General features: G+C 40.0%; 1 protein-coding gene across 1 annotated transcript in view; it reads left to right on the top strand.

The window, feature by feature from the left end:
- RPS6KC1 (ribosomal protein S6 kinase C1) overlaps positions 1-19,239 on the top strand; it is a 109,274-nt gene that overhangs the window by 13,316 nt on the left and 76,719 nt on the right. The window contains exons 3-5 of the mRNA XM_048843151.2: positions 4,646-4,766; positions 12,133-12,248; positions 14,641-14,734. Coding sequence (XP_048699108.2) covers positions 4,646-4,766; positions 12,133-12,248; positions 14,641-14,734 — 331 coding nt within the window. The remainder of the gene's footprint in view (positions 1-4,645; positions 4,767-12,132; positions 12,249-14,640; positions 14,735-19,239) is intronic.

Below are 19,239 nucleotides of genomic sequence, written 5' to 3'. Positions count from 1 at the left end.
CATGCAAGTGTGCAGGGCCACAAATCATCTCCTGCTATGCAGGACTGTGACTCTTGGCAATGGGCAGGACCCTGTAGAGGATGGATTTGCAGCAACTGGATTCCAAACTGCAGTGGAGTGATAGATGGCGCACACGTCCTTCCTGTGGCACCAGACCACCTTGCCACAGAGTACATCAACAGAAAGGACTACCTTTCTGTGGTTTTGCAAGCATTATTGGATCACCAGGAATGCCTCACCAACATCAGTGTTGGCTGGCCATGGAAGGTGCATGACACTCCCATCTGTAAGAACACAGGACTGTTCAGAAAGCTACAAGTAGGGGCTTTCTTTCCTGACTGACACATTACCGTTGGCAACATTGAAATGCCAATAGTGATTCTGGGCGACCCAGCCTACCCCTTCCTCCTCTGGCTCTTGAAGCGGGTACATCGGTCACCTTGACAGCACCAAGGAAAGATTCAACTACCAGCTCAGCAGGTGGAGAACGACAGCTGAATGTGCTTCTTTAGATAGATTGAAGGGGCGATGGTTTTGTTTACTCACAAGATTGGATCTCAGTGGAAAAAAAAATCCCAAAGGTTATAGCTGCTTGTTGTGTCCTGCATAATATCTGAGAAGCAAAGGGGGGAATGTTTGCCACCAGAATGGAGAGTGGAGGTGTATCATCTGTCTGCTGAGTTTGAAAAGCCAGAAACGAGGGCTATTAGAAGAGCTCAACACAGAACTGTACGGCTCAGAGAGGCTTTGAAAGACTGTTTTAATAGTGAGCCACAGTAATTAATTGTGGTGTACCGTGCTCTACCTGGCCCTGCTGTTTTGGGGCATGTTAGGAATTGTATGGTGCTTGCTGTATGTTTGTGGTACTTTCAGTATCACTAGGCATTCTGCAGCATATATTGGGAACTAATAAAGAAGAATTGTTTTCCAAACAATAGAAGTTAAAAAGCAAATATACTAAAAACTTAATAAATCTATGGAACAGAGCTTAAGATGGGGAAAGAACATTCATGCCCATTTTAGCTATGCGTACAGCAACTGTGGCTCTCATAGGTCAATGTACATGAATCTGTGGTTGTCCTTAATGGGGTGGAGTTGTAGGCATAGGGATGCAATCCCTGATGCCATGTTGAATGTTGAGGGAGGTGTGGGGAGGTGCTATAATGGAGTTCTCCATGGACTGCAAAGGGAGGTGAGCCTGTGACTTTTGAACCTGTAGGTCTATACGTTTGCAGCATCTGTGTTTGCTGCCAGAGAAGTCCCATTATGCTGTGGTACCTCTCCCTCTGCTTTTTCTGCATCTGCCACTGTAGTAGGAAATAAATTTTCACACTTATCTGAGGTTCTTTCCGCTTCATCAGGCTCACCTGTGCTCATCTGAACTGCAGTGGAATCTCAAACGGCATAGGTGGACCTCTCTGGTCACATGTCCCCCATCCTCCTCCTCCTCCTCCTCCTTGTGCTTGCTGCTAATGGCAGGGGTCTGTGACTCTGAGATATCCATGGTGGTGTGTGGGGTGATGGTGGATAGAGCCCTGCACGGATACAAAATTTATATCTGCGGCTGCAAAGTGGATATCTGAGGAGCTGCAGGGCTCTACTGGGAACCGCAGCGGCGAAAGCAGCAGCATCTTGGGCCAACGCTTGCAGGAGCCAGCGCCACGCGTGGCAGTCCCTCTGGCGTGGCTCTACTGCCCTCAGCCCCGCCCACTGGAGTGGGCACCAGGCTCGAGGGCAGCTGTCCTTGGTCAAGCTAGTATGTGCAAGTGGCTCTCATGCTCCCGGACAGGAGACCCTTCCACTCCGTGGTCTGCGTCTCCTGTAGAGCCCTGCAGCTCCTTGGATAGCTGCGGATATCCACAAACGTGGTTGTAAATACTGTATCCGTGCAGTGCTCTAGTGGTGGAGTCTCCACCTAGTATAGCTTGCAGCTCTTTGTAAAAGTGGCAGGTCTTCAGCTCAGCACCGGATGGACTGTTGGCCTCCCTGGCCTTCTTGTCTGCTTGCCGCAGTTCCTTGGCCCTGTTGTACCCCTTCTCCTGCATCCCCTGAGCAATCTGCTTGTAGATGTCGACATTTCTACAGCTGGTCCGTAGCTGTGCTTGCAAAGCCTCTTCTCCTCACAGGTCCAGGAGATCCAATATATCTTGTCTAATCCAGGCTGGAGAGGGTCTGCTGTGTGTACCTGGCGTCTTCAGCTGGGCAGTTGCATGCAACAGTGGAGAGCTGCTAAGAGAGCTCATCAAGCTGGAAAACCAGGAAAAGGCATTTAAAAAATTCATGGGGTTTTAAAGTGTGTGGGTGGCTTCCGGTCTCTCTGACTCTGGGCCATGGAGTTCGTGATTGCAACCAGAGAGGTCGGTGTCTGGCATTGTGGGACAGCTGCTGGAGGACTGTTAGTTTTGACGTAGGTAACACAGCATCTGTACTCGCACTGTGTTGGCCTCAGTATATCGACCATGGCTCAATGTTTGCTCGGGGAGGTGGTGTTACAGTGTCGCTGTAAAGGAGCACTTTCGTTGGTGGGAGAGACATTTAAATGTAGATACTCACAACAAGGTTGATGCAAAGTGGCTTATGTCAACCTATCTTTGTAGCGGAGACCAGGCCAAAGTATAGTAGAGTTTGTGGCATAACTGCATCAGGAGAGCTAGTTACAACATGGTTAAAATTTATAGAGTGGCTGGGATGTATCTAGATTAAAGCTTTGGACAGTCCGTTATTATGGCCTACTGGAAGAAATGGTTAGGTCTATCCACACCACTGAAGCTTTAACCATGTTGTAGCAAGCTCCCCTTAATGTTTATATTTTTAGTGTGGGTTGGGATTTATGCATATTCTCATTACCAGTGAGTTTAAGAATGTCCTCTGGCCTCTGCAAAATATGGGTTTTTTTCTACCAAATTGGGTCAAATTGAGGGAAAACCACAACAACCTTTTGACTAGATCTGATTCTTGATATCTCAATACACTTCTGATTTGGTTTGTATGAACAAAATTTGGTCCTTAATTTTGATACTTTCAGATTTCTACCTGGGGAGTAAACTGTTTAAAATCAGTTAAAGGAATATTTCACTTGGAATCTGTCTCATGGTGTTTTACTACATAAAACTTGAGAGATGAATTTGACTGATAAAATAATTGGATATGCTGTTGCATATACTTCACGTGTTTTGTCACTGTTGTTACACCTTAACATTTAATGTGGATTAGGACAGGGCAAAGGGCCTGAATGAACTCAGAGCTGGCACATAAAATGCTTTCATCTCTTTCATAAACCAAAGCTTATTAGGTCTGTTAGATTCAGATTTAATTGCTGAATTCTTTTCCTGGCCCTAATTTCCCCCCACTTATAGTTCAGGCTATTGTAGGGTGAAACACAAATAACTGGGAAGAAACAGTGGAAACTGTATTAATAGCTGACTTTTGTACTTTTCAGCAATTGGGTAGAACTACGGAGTGGAGCTAAATTTTGTTGAATATAGTAATGTAGAAATCCTTATCCTGCCAATGTTATAATGTACCAGTGGTCTCCTTGCCCTCCTGTAATCAAAGGTTTTGCCCAGATTACACAGAACAGGGTGTTGGATTTTTGGTTCAGGGATGTTCATGGCAAACTATTTAAATTCATGCTTACATTTATAGGTAATCAGATCTTTACACACACAAATATTATGGGCCAAATTGTTCTGTCTCTGATTCCCTGTCTCATGAACATTCTCTGTTTTTACTTCTTTCGTCTCTCTCCCCTCCATGATTTTTTTCACCTGCTGGTGCTCAACGTATTGTTGTGTATGGTGGAGGTAGAATAACTCCCCATCCTGTGCAGTACTGAGTCACTGTGTGATTGAAGGCAGCATCATTCTTCCCCTCTTCATCACCTCCGTTAGGCTTTTCCCCTCAGTTCATCTGTACATTATGGTTCTGTTGGTCAAAAGGGGCCAGTGGAACAGGGTGTGTACATATGTAAAGATTGCCTGTGGCTATCATATATAATTACATATGTAGCTGTTCGGATTAGATATAAGAGAAGGAAAGATTCTGAGCTAAAAGACACTTGCCATAGGTAATCTTCATATTTCCTTAGACAATGCATTTGAGGCCAGATGCAGGGGCTACACAGTATATCCTGTCTATTGCCCAAAAAGCATGTTATGCATGCCTGAGTAATTGCTGACTCTTAGAATACAGAGGTAAGGAAAACAGGCCATATAGCCCTTTGTGCAAGTATTAGAGAAAACCATTTTGGTTGATGTGCCATGGTGTGTGTCAGATCAAGGAACTGTGCATCTCACAAAATGAGCTTTTAAAGTAGGAGTAATACAACTTTATTAAGACAGAATTTATGTAGCGAGCACTCAAAAGTAAAGTGGAACGATTTACAAACAAGAGACCGTAAAATTATTGCCTAATTTTTTCCCCTATGGAGAAACTTGCTAAGCTAGCTGTTAAAAGAAACCACTAAAAATACTAATTAGAACCTGTTTAGCATCTTGATTTTCGTAAAGAGTTTGTTGGCAACTCTTTTTGGATGACCTAGTGCAATTATGTTAAACTGCTCTTGCTTTCAGCCACACTTAGCAACAATTACCTCACTGTGAGCTATTAAACTCATTAATGCTTTTTTCCCCCTTTTCTGTTTCAGATTGTTGTTTGGAAGAGATACAGTGACTTTAAGAAACTGCACAAAGATCTCTGGCAAATTCATAAAAACGTAAACAGGCATACAGAATTGTTTCCGCCTTTTGCCAAAGCAATAGTATTTGGTAAGCATGCCTTCTTTTTGAATTTCTAAAACTGTTCAATATTAGCTAGTGAATCATAAATACATCTCATTCTGGAGCTGCCAGCTGCACCTTTGTACATGCTACTGCTAAAACTTACTTGGTTTTAGTAGTTAACTCTTTGTCTTATTATGAGGATCTTAATGAGATATGGGTGGATCACAGTTCTGTGGCTGTAAAGTTATTGACTTGTACTGAAGTTATCAAAATAACATAGACTGTATCCTCTTGTTTGCTTTCAGTTAAAGAACTATATGCTCTGAATGTTTATGGATGTATGTTGCACTTTACAGGCATAAAAACATGAGGTTCCTGTTCTGAGGAGTTTGCAATCTGTAACAAATATTAGCTATGTGACTAACACTTGTATACTGTCAGCTACAAAACAAAATAATTACATTTGTTCTTACACCAAAAAGATGGTTGTAATTTTTAATGATCTATTTATATTACATTATTAAACTATTTAGTGAAGGAAAGGATTTTTGTCTCTTAGGAAATTAATTTTTTGTCTCTTAGGAAATTTGATGTTCATTCCCAGTTTTATCTAATTATGTTTTTGACATCACCATTATATCTAGAGCAACCGTTTATTGCATCAGAGGATTATAACTTCAGGTGAGGAATAAGTAGCAAGAACTAACTAGCTCTTAGGAACACAGATCTTTATATTATTGTCCTTAGTAATAAAAATGAGAAGAGGAAGAGCTTCAGAAAATGTGAGTTATTTAATGGAAACTGTTTATAAATGTGTTTCCTTGAAGAATTATTTTTTAAGAAGTATTTGAGAATTAATTTTTGACGTAGGTGATCAAGCTTTAAAAGTGAAATCAAATGGACATCTAATAAAGTGGAACAACTCCAGGTATTGGAAGTTGTATTGGAACAAACTGTATAATTATAATAAATCCAAAAAAAGTTGAAAACTGTTACTCCCAACAAGAAATGTAATGTTAAGGTTTTAAAGTGGATTAATGTGCTCCATTTTAAGAAGAAATGGGTTTGTCCTGGGTGTCTTCTTCAGTGTAGAATTGCTTGTGTTTTTTGTCCTAACCTTAAGCTTACTATAGGTTTTTCATAGAGGGTACTAAACCCACACTTTTCAATAAGTACATACAACTCCGATTACCTTTAAAACATCAAAGGGAGAATAGGCTCTGTAGCTTGAACCCCAAGACACATAATTAAAAATAAACCTCTTCTTCCCATATGTATTATTTATTACATAGTTGACTCTGAACCTAATTGCAGTAGGAACCTCCCTTCCTCAAATCCTTTAGAAACATTCCTGGTTTTTGAGCATTACGCCACAATAATCATCGTGCAAAATTTTGTTTACTTACACATTTATGTGGAAAATCCAAAGCTGTTCAGGTCTATTTTTGTAATTAGAGTATTCTTATTTCAGAGAGCTTTGTGCTCAGCAAGACAAAATGGGACTATGGCCTCTTATTCCACTAATTCTCTTTCTAAAAGATATTATGCATGTGGTATCTAGGAATGGTTGAGGATATTGTCAATACTAGGGCAGGATATTGCCTGTACTAGGCAGTTTACTTATCCCTATATGGAGTACCTAGCAAACACTTGTATGTATATGTGTCTATAATTTTTAAAATGGAATTATTTTGACCATTTTAATTTTGTTTTTTTTTAAGATTAAAAGTGATTAAACCATTTTTGCCAAATTTCAAATTGGCAAAGTTAACACTGTGTTCACAACTGAAAATTCTAAATTTAAGGATTTCCCCCCTCAAAATAACTATAATTCAGTGGCAATACTATCATCTCTTCACCATACCTGTGTTTATAGCACCCTACAAATACTTAACTTTTCAGTTAAGAACAGTCTAAAGCTAGACATTTTAAAATGTACATAGACTGAAAGTAAAAATCTCACTCTTATTAATGTTTTGAATTCATTCAGGATACTAATTCAATGCTAACAAATACTTCAAGGGGCTTGATTATTGTAATAGTTTTAGGAGCTTTCTGGTGGTTTCTCCACAGTGATTAAGCATGAGTCAGACCCTGCTCTGTGCTCAAAAATCCTGAAAACTTCAAGGAAAGGTCTGCACTCACAATGACTGCAGCATTGGGCTTTATTCCTTAACAGTATCTCTTGGTAGAACTACCACATACATCAGTTTTTTGTCTTTTCAAGATACATTGTGCATTTTCTCTATCCTCTACTTACTATTGCACACAAAAACCTATGTTAAAAGAACGCTAAGGTTGCAAAGTCAAGCACTTAAAAGTCTGGAAATGCCAGAATTAAGATTGCCTGTTCAATCTTAATTTGGCCCCCTTGTGCACATATGTTATAACAGACTTCAATTACATGATCATATACGATATTTTTGTCCCATGGAGCCCCTGCTTTATTCGGAGAATGGTTCAGCTAAAACTTTCCAATTAAAACTCATTTTGAGGCAGATGCCCCGCTTGGAAAAGTTCAGCCTGAATCGTTAAAGTTGCAAAGTCTTTTATAAGCAACTGAAATCAGGGTCTTATAATGAAGCGTGTAAGGTAACCTTAATTATAGGTAAAAAGAACAGGAGTACTTATGGCACCTTAGAGACTAACAAATTTATTAGAGCATAAGCTTTCGTGGGCTACAGCACACTTCATCGGATGCATAGAATGGAACATATAGTAAGAATAAATACACACACACACACACACACAGAGAAGGTGGAAGTTGCCGTACAAACTGTATGAGGTTAATTAATTAAGATGAGCTATTATCAGCAGGAGAAAAAAACTTTTGTAGTGATAATCAGGATGGCCCATTTAGACAGTTGACAAGAAGGTGTGAGGATACTTAACATGGGGAAATAGATTCCATTTGTGAAATGAACCAGCCACTCCCAGTCTCTATTCAAACCCACGTTAATGGTATCTAGTTTGCATATTAATTCAAGCTCAGCAGTTTTTCATTGGAGTCTGCTTTTGAAGCTTTTCTGTTGCAGAATTGCCACCCTTAAGTCTTTTACTGAGTGGCCAGAGAGTTTGACATGTTCTCCTACCGGTTTTTGAATGTTATGATGTCAGATTTGTGTCCATTTATTCTTTTGCGTAGAGACTGTCCGGTTTGGCCAATGTACATGGCAGAGGGGCATTGCTGGCACATGATGCGGATACAGACTAACATGGCTACTACTCTGAAACCTTAATTATAGGTGTCACTACATGTTGCCTGATCCTGTTGCATTTAACACAAAATGGTGTTTCCTTCTGATAACTAATAGTGGATGTGAAACATGTAAGTGATTTGCAAGAAAATTGAGTTGTGATGTGGATTTTATGGATGCCTGCATAGAGTCCTCTGAAGTACACAGAGAGCTTTGGCTCTCTTCCAAAGCTGAGACTGAATTGCATTTAATGTTGTTTTTATTTTGCTTATCTGTGAAATTGGATCCGAGGTGAATATCAGTTCCATGTCAGCACTTGCACGCTGCATAGTTAAGTGGAGAATATATTATCAATATAATCTCGAGTTGATTTTGTATCTAATTTACAGAGTAGCATGGTCATTATCCAGGATGCTTTCAAAGCTGATATTTGCTGTCCAAGATTTAAATGGAAAACAAAGATATGCTCTAGGAGTGGAGAGGAGAATAGATCCCTATATAAAGCCATATAGGGTAAGATACCCAAAAAAGAAACTAAGAGTTCTTGAGAGAGATTTTAAAAGTAATTAAAATGGATGGAAATCTTAAATCTGAGGCTAGCCAGTCTTGCTCAAGCCCTGTGAGCTGGAGTAGAATTGTGGGTGAAATCTCTTCTGAAAGACAGCCTTATTCTATTGTTTTATACACACACAAATGGCTACAGTATAGAATATAAGGGGAGAGAATCTACAAAAGTATTCAGTGTAGTTCTTTTTCACTTCTTGTACAAAGAGCCTTTCTTTTAAAAAAATCACATTTGAAATAAGAGCAACAGAAAAGCCCAGGAAAAGAGGTAATGCATAACAAGTTAAAATGATAAGTTATTGGAAAGCTAAAAAGGAATAAAAATGGATGAAGCTGCCTTTTATTCCAGTTGAGGCATTTCTTAAAATTATTCAGGGCATCTTTCTTCAGAGGATCAGTTATGGTTGCTTGTTTAGTGGAGGACAAAGTGAAATGTTGGTATATTTTGAGTTGTTGCATATAGGTATTTTATTTTCATGAGTAGTGTTTTATTTTGAACTGCAAGATCGGTCCCATTTGTATATTAATTCCTTTTCCTCTAACTCTACATTAGCAATTGATGCTTTTCTGTATTCTTCCTTCCATCATGTGATTTTTGTCCCCTTTGCGGTAGCCTTTAAACTGGTTATTTGTTAGCACTGTCATTAGTTGCTGACTTCTGAAAATGTGTATATTTTTTAAAACTTTGTCATTTTAGTACAAAGAATAGCAGATGATGCAGTTTACAAATGAGCTTTAACAGTTGTTACAGCTGCTCTTATTTTCTGTACAGAAAATATTAAACTTGTACAGAGTCCCAGGTTGTAGCACTTAAAGAGCTGAAGAGAACACTCTGAGGCTTCAAGGACTGTGTGGAAATGGAAGAGCCATGATACACTTCCACCTTTAGTGGAATAAATAGTTGAGAGATCTGCAGAACTGGAATGTTTATATTTCATGCTTTAGTCCCACAACTTTTGAAAATGAAAAGCTGTAGTGTGTGTATTTTTTTTTCTGGTGTAATAGTGCTGGTTATATCACAGGATGAAACCCTTTGGGGAAAATTCATATTGCTTTCCTGTACTTCACCTGGACTTTTTCCACCCTCCTCACAGGAAAAAACACATTGGCATGGACCATGGGAATTTAAAATGCTGATAACAGAGCCAGCTGTTAAAACTTCTTTGAATTGTCATGTGGCTGTTACCGTTAAAGTATCCTAGTATCTGTTTCTAGGAAATGACCGTTCTCAGTTTGGCTGCAGAGATTCATTTTGATTCCCGCACAACCATGAAACATGAAGGGAACATAATCTGAGGTACCAGTTTTTGACCCATTGTAATCTCTATGTACAGCTGTTCACATATTTGCAAAACAAGAGTATTACTCTTGTTTATGTAGCATCATGGATGTGCACAGTACTTGAGAGAAAACAGAAGACATGGTGGTCGCCCTGAAGCGTCTGAAACTGTATTTTAGGTTGGCCAAGAGATGCAGGGAATTGAAGGTGACAGTGATGATTTTAGCATAGCATATGGCTGCATATATTTGTTGACTAACAACTACAAGTAAAGGGTCAATACTAGCTACGTTATTATTAGACAGAGCGGGTTTGGTGATTTCCTCCAATGCTCCCCACTACCATTCTCCATCCATTGCATTGTAGTTTAAATAAATTACCAAAATAATTAAAACTAGCTGGATTGTATTGAATTATTTTGACAAAAAATATGCAGAATTTTACAGAATTTTAAAATATTGCACCCAGAATTTTAATTTTTTTGGTGCAGAATTCCCCGCAGGATTTATGGTTGAGACGTTAGAGACAGATCCATCCAAATATAGAAGCAGTTAACAAGATTGCCAACTTGAGAATATGAGGGGGAGTGGGGCAGGAGAGTGTAGGAAATGGGAGCCATCACTGTGATCAGTTTTTCTGACTGCTGTCAGTGACATGGCTTTACTCAAGTGGGTGCGCTTATATATAGTGCACAGACAAGCCAATGCGATCTGATATTTCTACCTCTGACCGCCGAGTATTATAGTTGATAGTGGCCCTACAGAGACGGCATGAGTTAAAGAACTAAAAAGCATTGCAATTGTTAAACTTTTAATGGGATAGTTCAAATGCGCAGTGTGCTTTTTGTCGATGTTATAGGTTCCAACTTAGCTGGCTGTTTGACGTCTTTTTCAGCAGGGTTTCTGTTATTTAAGTCAGTATGTTTGTTGTATTTAGCGTTCAGACTTGTAAGACCATGCGATTTCAGTCACTGCAGTTTACTGAGGTGAGATTTTTTTTCCCTCCATATTCTGTCCTTGTTAGTTTAGAAAAACAAACCACTCCACACACCAAACGCTGCTTTGTGAACTTAGACATTGATCCTGGTTGGGGGTGGTGCGGGGGAGAGGGGCTTTTTCTTTTCCCCACTACCATGTGGAAACGGTTCATTTGAGGGACTGCTGAAAAAAATCCTACTTTGACACTTTCTATCTGGATTATTATTATTAGTCTTTTTTGCATGCCCCTAATGTAAATGAGGTTTGGTTTTTTTGTTCTATGTGGTTTTCTACAGTCATTTTCAAAGTTAGCTTTCAGTGTTGTCAGGCAGCCTTATTTTATGCCATGCTTCAGTGGAGGTGCTTTTTCTTGAATTTGTCTCCCAGTCTCTTGTTCCTCTATGCAGAAGTGCGTGCCATCTATTTTGTGCTCTCTGGTCTGTTCCCCTTAACTTCTGTCCCTTTATCTTTTGTTTTAAACTTGTAACTGTCTATTTTGCATGATAAAGTAGCTGTGACATAATTGGTATGAAAGCCTATAGGAAGTGAGGTTCAGTTGCATAGTGTGTGCATATAATTAATAGGCCAGATTATTCCTTCACTGCTTCCCCCAGTCGTTGGGAGGGAAGGGAAGGAGGGGACTCTAAGGTGAGCCTTAATAATCTCTCCTTCGGTGGGAGGGACTTGGGGCATGGCATGGGGAAGCAGTGTGAATTTTGAAGGCTGTGCTGCCTCGCAGCTCTGCAATCCTTTTGTATCCATGAGGAAAGGAACACCCTCCTGCGTGGAGCCAGGAGCTATCCTGGAGGGAAGGCTAGTTCTTTGTTACCATTCTTGGTGACTGGCAGCGTGGCTCCAACATGGCTGGGTGTCCCTGACACTGCTTATCGTCTCCGTAAAGGACTTCCAAGGCAATAGAGAGAGAATATTATGGAGATCTATCATCTGGATTTTAGTAGCACTCCCTCTACTCTTTCCCTGCATGCTTTTTGGAGAGTGAGTGGCGAGTGCTCAGCTCCTTCCAGGATTGGGGCCATAATTAAGACTGACATTGACGAGTGTATTGTCAAATAGAGCGTGTATCAGTTACTTTTAGATCTCAGTGGACATATGTTAGTGTCTTTTGGCTAATCAAGAGTGTTGCCTCACATATTCTTAGAACGAGAGAGCCAAGGATTCCTGTCATGGCTGCCAGCTTTCATCACTTAAGTGGATTGCAGAAGACAAGACTCTAGGGACAATTGAGACTCCGAAGTGTGAAGATTGCACAGTCTCTCCTGAAGCATTTGAGTGACTCTCATAGATGCAGGGCATTCTCTTCTGAGGGTTTCTTGTAAAGTAAATGTTCGCTTTAGTTATTTCTAAAAAAATGTCAATTCATATTTCTGTTCTAGGGAGGTTTGATGAATCTGTGATTAAAGAAAGAAGACAATGTGCTGAAGATCTGCTGCAGTTTTCTGCCAACATCCCTGCTCTATATAAGAGCAAACAGTTTGAAGACTTTTTTAAGGTTTGTTAATACTTCTGTGATAATTCAGATGTGCTTTGTCTAAATAGCGATACAAATAAAGTTTTAATGCTGCTGCTCCTTTACTCCGTAAATTGTGAAGTGACTTTAGGCCTGATCAGATGCCCTCTTCAAGGTAAATGGGAGTCTTTCCATTGACTTGGCTGGGAGCTGGAAGTGGTGCCCTTAGAGGGTAAGTACAGTGTCCTTACTCGTTAAGTTGCCAGTATTCTGTAGGGTGCTCAGGGAAAGGGCTTTGATTTTTTTTCATTGACTTATTAAACATACTGGAGGTCTGGAAAGCAATACCAATGCTATTTGATCCAGGATGCTCTGGAGGGAAATAATAAAGTATAACTATTTCTGTATTTTTATGCTGCTATTAATATACTTTGAACCAAGGGAAAACTAGTTAAACTTTTCAGTATTGACTGTCATTAGGGATTGTAACAGTTCTGTAACAAAACAAATATTGTATGTAGGAAGCCATGTGCAAACCACTACAGCTTTTGCAGCGCATAACTGTTTATGGTAACCAAACTCCAGGATGTGGTTTAGGACAGTAATTAACTTGTTTGGGATTTTAATATAAAAATCCCAGCATATAGTTCTTTCCATATTGAAAGCACCATATGCAGAGTAACATTTTAAAATGTTTTGATTTACAGAAGATAAATCTAAAAGCTTCTTACAATGTATGTTTTATTATTAGTCCCCAATCCTGTAAACACATATATACATGATTAACTTTAAATACATATCAGGGGGTAGCTGTGTTAGTCTGGATCTGTAAAAGCAGCAAAGAGTCCTGTATAAATAAATATAAATATATATACCTGCCTCTGGAAATTTCCACTACATGCCTCTGACGAAGTAGGTATTCACCAATGAAAGCTTATGCTCCAATATGTCTGTTAGTCTATAAGGTGCCACAGGACTCTTTGCTGCTTTTACATACATAAATAGTCCAATTGAAATCAATGAGATTGCATAGATGTCTGAAGTTCAGAGCCTATGTGTTTATAGTGATATAAAGATAAAAATCATACTTCATATAGGTGAGTATTTTTACCTTTAACACGTTATGAAAAATGAATTTTAAAATGCTTATTTTAATTCACATCCAGCTTTGGTATTGACACTGCTAATAGGCTGGACTGTTCCACTTTGTTGTCTTGTACTGCAACAACTGCATTTTGTCCTTGGGTTATTTTTTGAAAATATTTCTATTTTGATTAGGTTTTGTGTGGTTTAAAAACACACAATAAAAACCCCTTTCTTGCTTAAGAAAAATAAATTTATGACCTAAAGTACTTGAGTGTCCATCTTAAATTAGAAAAAGCATCTGTACTTAGGGTTGCCAGCTTTGTAACATTTAAAAACCGGACACTACAGCAGGAATGCCGGAACCTCCTCTGCTCCTTCCCCCTGAGGCCCTGTGCCCATTTGCTCCTCTTTCCGTCTCCCTCCATCACTTGCTGCTTTTCCCCTCTCCCCCCTTCCCTGCGTGGGTTAGGAGGGACTCGCCTGCAAAGCCGGGGCTGGGAGCTAGGGCCACTTGAGTAGAGGCTGGCTTGGGTGATGAGTCAGTTCCTCCCACACCTGTAGTGACCAGACTTCCGGTGTCTGATCAGTAGACTTTTTTTTTTATTTTAAGTTGGATTTTAAAAAAATTATATACAGTAGTTTTTTTTAAAATAAACCTATGCTAAGGCATAAACTTACTATAATATATTAAAAGAATTTAAATTAAATACAAAAATAATATTAAACAGTACAGTAGAACCTCAGAGTTACGAACACCAAAGTTACGAACTGACCAGTTAACCACACATCTTATTTTGAACCAGAAGTATGTAATCAGGCAGCAGCAAAGACAACACCCTTCCCCCCCCCCCAAGCAAATACAGTTCTGTGTAAAACATAAACTACTAAAAAATTAAGGGAAAGTTTCAAAGCTGTATTGAGTCAAGGTTCAGTTGTGAACTATTTAAAGAACAACCATAACATCTTGTTCACAGTTACAACCTTCATTCCCAAGATGTTCGTAACGTTGAGGTTCTACTATACATGTTTGCTGCCACGTTTTTAAGAAGTCAGACCTCTGAACTGGTGGAATTCACTGGCTAAGCATCTGGAACCAGAGTTTGTTGCAGTGCAGAACCAGCTTTTGACAATAGTAACCTCTACAGCAAATACAGGGAGAATATTTTCTTCATTTCAGCTTATTCAATTAGTTCAGTTCAATGACTAGTTGATTTAAAGTTAAACAAATTGGAAGCTGAATAGATCTCTTAAACCCAATTGACCACGTCCTCCTTCTTTGCTGTTGTACGATAATGAGACTGTACCTGGTACATAACAGTTAAATGCATATTTTTCTTCCTTTTTTCAGGGTGGTGAGGTGCATGATGGATCTGAATTGATTGGTCCTGTTGAGCCTTTATCTGATTCCCTGATTGACAGCTTATCTGACTGCAGTTCTGAGGGTTGGTTTTCTTCTGTGATATAATCTGACCTCTTTGGTTTTTTTATAAACTATTTAAAAAAAAACAAAAACAAATAAAACACCCTCCAAAAGCTTTCAGTGCTAGAAGGCTACAGGTTATGTGGCCTTTCTTAGAATCTCTTGATGTTTAAGTCTCACAATTACTTGTATAGTATATTCTATGTATGTGTTGATTTAAGTTTCTTAAAACTTACAGAAGCTAATATAATAATGACTGACTATTTTGCTTGTCCAAACAAGGGAACAAACTGTTGAGCTGTTTAGCCCCTGAAGGTAGCTATCATATCTAAACGTAATGACTTTTAAAAGGGCACTGTTTGATTATTTTTTCTAAACCCCAGATTCCAATGTGCAACCTTCACACCGTGTGTCCTTTTTAAAAATTCCTTTGTAAAATGTTTACAAGGATCTCTCTGCTACTTGATTATATTTTAGGTATTTATGTGGCCTCTATCATAGTAGCTGAGTGACTCACAACCTTTAGTCTAGCTATCTTCACAACACCCCTGTGAGGTAGGGAAGTGCTGGTACGATCCTCATGTTACAGATAAGGAACTGAGACAGAGAAAAGGCTAAGTGACTGACTTGCCTAAGGTCACATAGGAAGTCTGTGGCAGAGTAAGAAATAGAGCCCATGTTTCCCAAGTGCTAGGCTAGTGCCCTGACTCCTGGACCATTCTCCTTCTCCATGTGAAATTTACAAGGGCCCTTTTTAGGAAGGGAGAAACACATTGATTATTAAGGAAAAACTGAAACTGATTAGACACTGTGTTCTGTAGAATGCAGAAAGTGAACAAACTTGAAAAAATACAGAAGTATATTTTCTTATTCCGATATAGTAATTTTCTATAGTGCTTGCAACTACAGGATATACATTGTCAGGCATAAATGTAGTTTCCAGGTTGCTGTCCTTTCTTAAAGCCTATAATCTAACCAGATTACTGGGATAGAACAATTAATTCAAAAGCAACACTGAAAACGAGAAATAATTATATTCAAATCCTCTAGATGGCAGTACTAGTACTCAACTGTGACTTCCCCCCCCCCCCCCCTGATTTATGCAAACGTCTAGACTTGTATTCCTGTTCCAGGCATGTTTAACGTTGTTAAATGCAAGTGCTTCCAAGTCCTATTCTGCCACCTCCCGCCCACACACACACTCTGGAGCCTTGGGATGACTGCGGGTCCTTTAAATCATTTTAGGACTCCCTTTTTTGAAAGGGAACTGATGAAGGGATTTACTTATGAAGGATCTGTAGCATTCTCTCACTCTTGACTCTTTAGTTCCCAGGGGCTATAAATGCGGACTCTGTAGCAGTCCTGCAAACCCGGCTTCGGAAGATGAATTTGGGTTTCCTGCATGGCATTGTCAATGACCCCGCTAGATCAATGAACAGGCTCTCAGTTGCCTTTTTAAACTGCGTGGTGCACTAGTTAAGGGCCAAATCTTATTTAAAAAAAAAAAAAGTGTGTGTGTGTGGAGAGTGCCTAACGTTAGGCTCCTGAAATCAGAGGCCTTAGTTTTCAGGAGGGCGGAGTAGCCACAGCTCCCAGTGATGTTAAATACACTGCTTTGGATGTTCAGCCCTTCTGAAAAGTCAGGTTGCTGATTTCAACAGCCTAATTTTAAGCACCCTCCTTTTAAAATCTTGGTTATGATTCTTTAGACACTTGGACACTACAGTGAAGGGGACTAGTACTTAAATTCATTTCATTATTTTGGCTTCTGTTAACTTCAGTGTTTCAAAACCTGGGTGTAAAGATGGAGGCTTCATTTCCAGAGGTAAAAAGTATTTTAACAACAAATAGAGAGAGTGTGAACAACCTAACAAAAAGCATTTCTAAAGTTCAGAGAGTAGGAAAATCAACATCTATTTTGTACAGTTTTTTTCTGAAACAGAGTACCTTGGAGAGAGAGATTTTTTTCTTTCAATATGGTTTATGTATAAAGATTTCATTTGTTGGAGTTCTGTGTATAAAAATGAAGAAATCTTTCAATATGGTTGAGTCAGCATCTGAAACTCCATTCCAAGCAGAAAACTACATGTGAATAGAGGAGTGCCTACACCAGAACAAGCCAGTGCATCTGGCAGTGGTCCGTAATCTTATGAGGAGTGCAAATTTCCTCAGCTAGACCTGGACAATTGTTTGCAACTTTATTTATCACTTCATAGTAGCTGATGCTTGAAGGATGAGGGTTAATGGCCTTCATAATCATTATTCATACTAGTATGGTGGTAGATGTTAACAGTATGCTCAGATAGGATGCCATATTAATTCTGAAACCTCACTCCATAGAAAATATTAGACTGGACCAAATACAGCATTATAAGCAATGTGCAATCCCACTGAACCCAGTGGGATTGCATGGGGTGTACACAAGTACGGTAATTTGGCCTGTTAATTTTTTTTAACCCTGAGTACTCATCCCCTGTTAGCTGCGTCACAATACAAATGTGTAATGTTCCTTTATCTCCAAACAAGCAGTGGCCCCTCTTCTACCTTGCAAGCATGTACATATACACATCGTACCAACCTCTCCCCCTACACCAATTGCCAAATCCTCTAGACAAGTGACTTAGGGAGTCTTTCTTTCTATATGCATTATCATGGCCACCTTCTCTTCCCCAAAAATGAATCCATTCATGGCCTTGCCCCACCCACAGAACAGTTTCAATGTATCATCCAGCTGGAAATTGGGAAATATTCTAAGGACTAGTTCAGAAGTGACCTTGTCACTTATTTTTGTGAACTTTCTTAACATCTTAACCATTATTTCCTCTCTTGTGAAATTCTTGTTTATTTTTAAACAGGCAAGTATAGCTAAGCCATCCACTTCTCAGGACACTAATAGGAAAACATGTGATGATGGGTAGGTCTACGCTGCCAAAAAAAAGACGCGTGGCTGCAAGTCTGAGAGCCTGGACCAACTGACTTGGGCTCGCAGAGTTTGCGGCATGGGACTAAAAATAGTAGTGTAGATGTTCTGGTCCTGGCTGGAGCACAGGATCCGAAATCCACCCCCTCACCAGGTTATAGAGCCTGGACTCAGCACAAGAGGGAACGTCTACACTGCTAGTCTTAGCCCCGCAGTATGAGTGAGCCCAAGTCAGTTGACCTGGGCTTTAAGATTTGTTGCTCCGGGTCTGTTTTTGCAGTGTTGACATACCCTTTATTTACAATGGGGGGAAAAACTAAGTCTGCTAGTCTGGAGGGCCTGTATACCCCTCATCTAAAACCACCCCTATTTAACATATATTGCCATATCTACATAACTTCACCCATAAATCAATGCTCCTTCAACCCACACTCCTAGCTAATCGCTGTTTCCCATAAACAAAATCAACTGACCACCCCAGTTAATAAATTCTGGGCTCTCAGCACCTAAATTATGGGTTCACCTATAAATGCACAAATGATAGATTCTCCATGTGCACTCTCCCTTATTAATGAATTGTCTGCTCTCCCCTTGCCCACCTGGTAAGGAGTTCAGGCCCTCTCCCTTTTGCAGAGCTCTAGGACCCGCAGGAGACTCTCTGCTTCCCAGCAATCTCTGTTCCTCCTCCAGCTTCTCTTATGCCTTGTCTGCACTTCCTCTTTACAGCGCTGCAACTTTCTCGCTCAGGGGTGTGAATAAACACACCCCTGAGCGCTGCAAGTTTCAGCGCTGTACAGTGGCAGTGTAGGCGCCCAGTGCTGGTAGGTACTCCTCTCGTGGGGGTGGTCCTGTTTACAGGGCTGGGAGAGCTCTAATGTTGCTAGTGAAGACATGCCCTTAGAATGGAAGGGGTGTCTGTACCACGCTCCTTGCCTTCTGCAAAAGAACAATGGTGCCCTGCACTCTCTCTGCCTTCCCCCAGGCTTTTTCCTGAAAGAGCAAATGGGAGTGGCTCTACTTCCTGCCTCCTCTTCCCCCTCACTCCCCTTAAAGGAACTAGTGTCTCCAAAGACCACTTTTCTAGGCAAAAATTCTGATCATCCTTCATGAGAAGGTGAGTGGGGTTTTCCCCCCAAACTCTGTCTCTAGAGCTTTGGAGAAAGTCTAAAGGAGTTTGTTTTTGTTTATGAGAACCACCTGAGTCATGAAACATTACCTGGTGGTGTGGAGAATCTCTTGCCTGCAATGATAATGCACAAGACAGCAGACTTCAGGGTTTATCTCAGAATTTTCTTTTGCCCATTCATTTATTGCTTCAATGGGTATGTGTGGCAAGATGATAAAACAAACTCCCATTTGCGGTCCAGCTGGCAGTGCCAAGTTCATGGCTTATTCCAGACATCTGGTGCAGGATGTTATTCTGGAATATTGTTTTCCAAATTGAAAGCTTGTGCGTTGTCTTAAAGCGTATGCATGTTTGCAAGTCCCTCAAATCTTAAATTTCCATAAGAATTGTGGAGGAGCAGAATAGTCTATATTGGGATTAAATGCCATCATCACAGTTGAATTTGGATACACTAATGCGGTACTGAGGCTTCATGTAGTTC

The sequence above is a fragment of the Caretta caretta genome, chromosome 3, assembly GCF_965140235.1.
Source record: "Caretta caretta isolate rCarCar2 chromosome 3, rCarCar1.hap1, whole genome shotgun sequence".
NCBI lineage: Eukaryota > Metazoa > Chordata > Testudines > Cheloniidae > Caretta > Caretta caretta.
The sequence above is the reverse complement of the archived record's forward strand: the minus strand, read 5'-3'. Positions and strand labels throughout refer to the sequence as shown.